A 6,297-nucleotide genomic window follows, 5' to 3' on the forward strand; every position below is an offset into this window, starting at 1 on the left:
GAATATTTAATTTAAAAAAATCAGGACCTGTGATTGTTGCATATAATAAAAAGATTGTTGAACAGGTGATTGCTAAGAGGTCAATTTCATGCATCTAATATAAACTGTAGTAGAATTTGATAATTCTAAGCTTGCAAGGAAACCTGGGTACAAAAATGACCTATTGGGTGTCTCCTTCTAGGAAATCTACCCTGTTCTGAAGGCTTGTGTAGATGAATTATTTTCTATGTGGAAAGATATACTTGTACATGCTGCGCCTTCGCCCACTAATAGCGGCTAAGAAGCATGATCACCTAGAGTACCATCACTGGATTTAACCAGAACAAAAGGCAAACAATTTTATACATGAATATCTATATGACTGCAGTCAGAACTAAAAGTACCCGATTTTAAATATGGGTTGGGTGGCATGCAGGAGTGCAGTACTTGAGAGACTATGCTAGTGTAGTAAACATAAATTTGGCCGGTCAACTTCTATAGGGAATGCAAAACACTTATGAAATAAGAAACAGAGAACATTAAAGCAGAAATAAGGTACATGTTTGCTTACGAATGGTACTGACATGATATATTTTCTGCCTGTCAGTAAGTTATCAAGCAAGATCATCAAATGTTTCTTTGTAGACCACATTGTGAGTATTGCCAACAATTTTCAGGAGAGTTATTTTCAGTCAAAGCTGGAAGATGAAGAGTGACTAAGAAATAATCACATTAGTAAAAATAAATATCCTGGGCTGAAAATTTGAGATGTACATAACTACTACAATGTAGCAACGAACCCATACTCTTTTTTCATTATGACTGCTGCTTTTTGACACTCAAGCGGACATTTGTATTGGCGACTATAAGAAAACTGGAAAATATATTAGATAGAGCGGGCGGTGAGGTCCCAGGTGGGGGGAGTGGGGGAGGCGGCGGGGTGGTGTGGTCGCATGTGAAATCATAGTCAGAACTTTGCATTTGAAGGTACACGCTCAGAGGATTTTTTTTTGCTCAGTGCCAAAAGTATCAAATCCCTAAAACTGAAAATCACATCCTGAACTGAGCATTTTATTGAGAGCCGGCAAAATAAGTTAAAGACAACAGTACGAGAACAGGTGAACGGTGATCTGATTTCAACACAAAATACTCATGAAGATATAAAATGGGTGGACAGTGATTTGGTTTCTAAGCATAAAACTGATCATGTTTATGCCACACTCTAAGCACATAATGTGTGCGTATTTGGAGCCTGAAACATCTACCAACTAAAACTACTCCCAAAAGCAATCTTCAAGTTCAATCTTAAGACGTAACACATAAAGCTACAGACTACAATTTTGATGCACAGATTTAGCTCACTCAATCCAGTTTAGAGAGTACCCACACCCAATTCTGGAAAAAATAATGCGAGGCCCAATCCTCCGCTGCATCAAGCATCAACCATCATGAGATTGATTCCTTAATTGATCTGAAAACAGTTGCTTGGATTAATGTACTGTTAGAACTTGATATCAGAGGAAAGGAGGGATAAAACCTTGAGGAGCTGCATGTCCATGGCGTCCTTGACATCTCCTTGAGGAATCCCTTGATGGCGGCGACCATGGTGGATGGGGAACTCCCATGGCGTGCCCCAACTGCATCTCCAGCAGAGGATATGAAGAGAAGGTGAGGTGTAGGGGCGGTCAATCTCGGCCAAGAAGGAAGGAAGGACGAACCTGGGACCACCGGAGACGCGCCGGCGAAGCCATGCCCGAAACCCTAGCCATGGATGTGTGGTTGCGAGCGGGCTGTAGAGGCTGGGAGCAGAGAGTCTGGATGGAGGGGAGGGAGGCGCGGACTGTGGGAAGCTTGGGGCGTGCCCTGCGCCGGAGGCGCCGGAAGCAGCTGGCATGGGCGGCGGCGGCGGTGACGATGACTTCATGGGCGAGAGGGAGAGTAGGCGAGCCCGTGTGCTCTGTGCGTGGTTGTGTTTTATTTTTTCTTTACAAAACTGCTTTGGACCGCACGTTGAATAGTCTAAACAATAGGGGGTTTTATGTAAAAACGAATTATTTTTCCAGAGTGCCACTTAAACAGGGACTGCGGGTTGATTTCAAATAAACAGTGGGGTGTTTTCACAAAAACACCAGCAACGTACGACCAGAAGCAACGCGTGCTTTATTAGTAGGTAGAGAAGTTAGGTTTTTCATTACCATGTATTATTGGCAACCAATTGTTAACACGTGATGCTGTGTATAAGCGCAATTCTAGCAGATTTTGTAAAATTACTCCCTTCTGTAAAACTATCAATATGTACAGATTTTCTATTGCCTGTACTATTACAGGTCCTCTCTAAAACCGCCCGGCTCATTCTTTTACATTAACAGAAGTAGTTCTGGAAAAACCTTTCGATCTATTCATCAAACATCATAGCAGTATATAAAACATGAAAGGTATCAAAAATTACATCCATATCTGTAGACCACGTAGCAACAACTACAAGCACTCGAGAGAGACGACGGACCGCAAAGGACACAGAGCACCCGAACAAATTTATCCATGCATGTCCTATAGTCGTATAGTATAGAGCAATTACTCAGACACAAGTTATTTCAATATTGAATTTTCTTTCTCTTTTAGTTCTCGAGCTACTTTATATGTGCACGACACCTACAACTATTTTTCTTGTTTTTAGTTTCTTCGTGTTCCATGATAGTACAAAATCTCTCAGCAAACTTATCTGGGACGGTCCATTAATGGCTTTGCTATGCATGGTAAATAGTGCCACTTAGATCAAACCTACATATATATAGAACAATCCGACCCAACAAATAGAGTTCATCATCGGACAAAGTTTGGATCAAACCTACATATATATGATCCTGGCACCGCCACTGGTATAGTATAGAGCAATTTCTCAGACACAAGTTATTTCAGGATTGAATTTTCTTTCTCTTTTAGTTCTCGAACTTCTTTACATGTGCACGACACCTACAACTATTTTTCTTGTTTTTAGTTTCTTTGTGTTCCATGATAGTACAAAATCTCTCAGCAAACTTATCTGGGACGGTTCATTAATGGCTTTGCTATGCATGGCTAGTGACGGCGATCTTATTCTCACATATATACATCACCCGTACTCTTAGATTAGATCGATTGGGTGGAGTTTTCTTTTCTCCTAAGGTGCATGCAAGGCTCGACTGTACGTTATATTGGATACAATAGACTATTTCTTTCGGTTTCCTATGCGTGCACCATACATATACTTACTTCAATATGATCCTCGCGCATTGCTATCCTGAGCTCGTCCTTGCTGGTGGGAGGGCTCATGCTTCATTTTGTAGCAGTCCTTGCCGGTGAGGAAGGGGCAATGACAACATTGTGTCTTCGGCTCGCTACAGTGCTTGTAATCATCGCCAGATGGTCTACGAACGTGGATTTGTTACTTCTCGTGTTCTATGTACTGCCATGATGTTTGATGAATAGATCGGAAGACCAGTCAACTAGATTGCCAAATGTGACCCCCTATACGTACATAGATATTGACTGGTCACCTCCTTTTTGTCCTTGCCCACAGGCATGCTCCTTAGAAGCCCACCCCCTAAATCGACACAAGGAACTACATAGGTAAATAGTGCAACGTAGGTCAAACCTACATATATATAGAACAATCCGACCCAACAAATAGAGTTCATCATCGGACAAAGTTTGTTGGATATGGTTCACCACCGAATAGATTAACTATATAGAAAATAAACTAGAAAGAAACAGCAGTGTGGCGGACATCACCATTTCCTCGCTCGATCCTTCACCTTGCGGTCACCGGAGAGGTTGTCTATAGGCATCCATAGCGGGAGGTGTGTCATCCTCAACCATACTCGCCGTGCTCCTATCCAACAACGACGACATGGTGCCAGCAAGAAGTCTCCTTTTGCATCGAGAGGCGCTCCGACGCTTTGATACAAAGGCGGAGCTCCTTCGAGTCCTTGTGGAGAAGGCGCCTCGTGTTTGCCTCCGCCGTGTTTAGCAAACATCGGAGGACATTATGCAGTAGCCGCTCCTCTGGGTTGACAGGCACGAATCTCACGTGTATGTGGGACGAGCCAGCCTCTGCCGCCCTCTCTACATTGCGTCACGGGGTCACTAGGGATGGCGTGGATGGCGCGGAGTTCGAGTTCCCGCCAGTCTCCACCTGTGACCACTGGATGGCAATGCATAGTACAACTCCTCATCGTCCGGAGCCGTCCTCCTTCAAGAGCCTGCCCTAGTCGATGGGATCGGAGTCATCACCGGAGACACCGCCGGAGAGGTTGTCAGAGCCAGCCATGGAGGCGAGAGGGGACGTGAAGGGAGGAGACTGAGAATGAAAACAGAGTGACCGAGTGTGTATTTGACTAGGGTTTCATTTGGCGGTGGGGTATTAGTGGAGTCCTCGTGGGCCATAGTGTGCCACATCCTATGTGGCGGACGCGTCTGAGTTCCCTATATCCGCTCCGCATATGTGCTGCATATTGGGGTGCCGAAAAGCCCGGACATTTGGGTTGTGTTTGATAGATCCGGTTGGGTGGCAATTTCCTGCCCGGACAGAAACCACTGGAGAAGCTCAAAAAGAGGGTGAGAAACTTTGCCGCTTCCCATGGTACTTGTGGGGGTATTCCTTGCCTCTTTTCCCAGGCACTTTTCCTAGTACTAGTAGCAAAATGTTAAGATTGGGTAGGTGATTTATTACATCATTGTTCGACAAAACATTCTCATAACGTTGCAATTTTTTAAAATCTATCTATTATATAATTAAGACAAGAGTAAAACAAGCTACCGCAGGCATCCACACATATTTAATTTTCACAGCCGTTAATTCTTAGATATGAAAGGTTGAGATTTAAAGATATAATGTTACACACAAAAAAATTGTAGGGATATATTTTGTTGCACATGTGAATAATGTCACGTACAAGTACCTAAGTAAAAAAAAGGAATGAACCTCTTCAAGGAACGATCCGGACTCACCCTCCACAAGAAAAGGAGTTCGGTTCCAAACATGTACCTTTTTTTTTAGATTCTCACGTACATGTACCTACGTAAATAAATGATACTCCTACCTAAAAAAAAGGAGATGAGCCTGTTCACGGAGCGATCCAGACTCACCCTCCACAAGAAAAAGAGTCCGGTTCCAAGATCCCCATTAACCCACACTTCGAAGAGATGCCCGGCCGATGGCTAGGGTTCACAATTTTTGGCGTTGCATACCCCGCAGTCCCGCACGTCGCACAGAAACCCAGCTGCTAGGGTTTTCAATCGGCTGCCGCTGTACAATTAGGAGGTGGCTTACGCATGCAGTTGTCAACTACAAACACCAAGTACAACTAGCTGCGGTGCCCGCGAAGTAGATGAAGATCTCAAAGAAAAAGGACGAGGTTGTCTCCAAGGATCACTACATGGGCCGGTGCCTCCTCAAGATCTTACTCACCAACGACAACATGGCCGGCGACACTAGGCACATGATCTTCCACACCGAAGGTCCACAACATGGCTGGTATGTTATATCATGGACTGAGCTGAATCTCGGTGACTGGATTCATGGAGATGTATCTGTTGGCAGGGGAGACGCAGTCGATCGGGTCATGGATGGCTTGGAGAAGAACGGGAAGGCCGCACAAGCTGTGGCTCCACACCATCGCCAGCAGTATTTGGTGGACTTCGTGGACAGCAAGGCCAGGCCACCAGCTCTAAATCTACTATATGTGCGGCGGGCGCGCCTTGAGCCCTCCCCTCTGATAGTACCACTGCCTCCAGAAGATGATGCATGCATGGAACAACTGTCCCAGCAGCAACGACGTCTAGATATAACATTGATAATTCCACAGCCGCCAACTGGCCCACCGTGACTCATCTTTGGCTCATCTATTCTCAGGTTTGTTCATCTTCTGTGTACCTCAATTTTGTGGTTTCTAGAATTAATGGATGCAGATTGTTGGATTCTCGATTGATGTGCATAGAGACTTAGATGTTCTAGGGCATGCGCAAGAACCAAAGTATGAGCAAATGAAGAGACGAGCAGGATATACTTATGTGGCACAGAGCTTGAGCTTGCTGCTAGCAAGTTCAGTGTGTACTGCTCGATTCTAGGGAAGCAAATTTGATCACCAATCTAACATGTACGTGACAATCAATCGACTCTCAAAACAAGAAAAATCAAGCATGTCTGTTCTAAGGTTTGTTCATATTCTGCATACCTCAAATTTAGTGGCTGCTAGTGAAGGAAATATGCCCTAGAGGCAATAATAGTTATTATTTATTTCCTTATATCATGATAAATGTTTATTATTCATGCTAGAA

At 44.1% G+C, this 6,297-nt stretch overlaps 1 protein-coding gene across 2 annotated transcripts; it reads right to left on the reverse strand.

The window, feature by feature from the left end:
* Positions 1-1,242: 1,242 nt before the first annotated feature.
* LOC125531668 lies at positions 1,243-1,926 on the reverse strand. 2 transcript variants are annotated; one of them, XM_048695988.1, is made up of 2 exons: positions 1,517-1,926; positions 1,243-1,406 (listed from the first exon to the last, which is right to left on the reverse strand). In XM_048695988.1, the coding sequence occupies exons 1-2, from the start codon at positions 1,901-1,903 to the stop codon at positions 1,338-1,340; spliced, it is 456 nt and encodes a 151-aa protein (XP_048551945.1). In that variant the 5' UTR covers positions 1,904-1,926; the 3' UTR covers positions 1,243-1,337. The 2 variants fall into 2 exon arrangements, with proteins under 2 accessions (XP_048551945.1, XP_048551946.1); XM_048695989.1 differs by having other exon boundaries at positions 1,243-1,450.
* Between the last annotated feature and the right edge of the window lie 4,371 nt (positions 1,927-6,297).

This window comes from Triticum urartu, unplaced genomic scaffold (genome assembly GCF_003073215.2).
Source record: "Triticum urartu cultivar G1812 unplaced genomic scaffold, Tu2.1 TuUngrouped_contig_7789, whole genome shotgun sequence".
NCBI classification, from domain to species: domain Eukaryota; kingdom Viridiplantae; phylum Streptophyta; class Magnoliopsida; order Poales; family Poaceae; genus Triticum; species Triticum urartu.

Excerpts from the sequence above, each read along its gene's own strand:
- LOC125531668 (XM_048695988.1), bottom strand. The coding sequence starts at position 1,903 with ATGAAGTCATCGTCACCGCCGCCGCCGCCCATGCCAGCTGCTTCCGGC. Across the intron at positions 1,407-1,516 it reads TGGACATGCAGCTCCTCAAG|CGGAGGATTGGGCCTCGCAT; the intron begins GTTTTATCCCTC and ends TGCTTGATGCAG.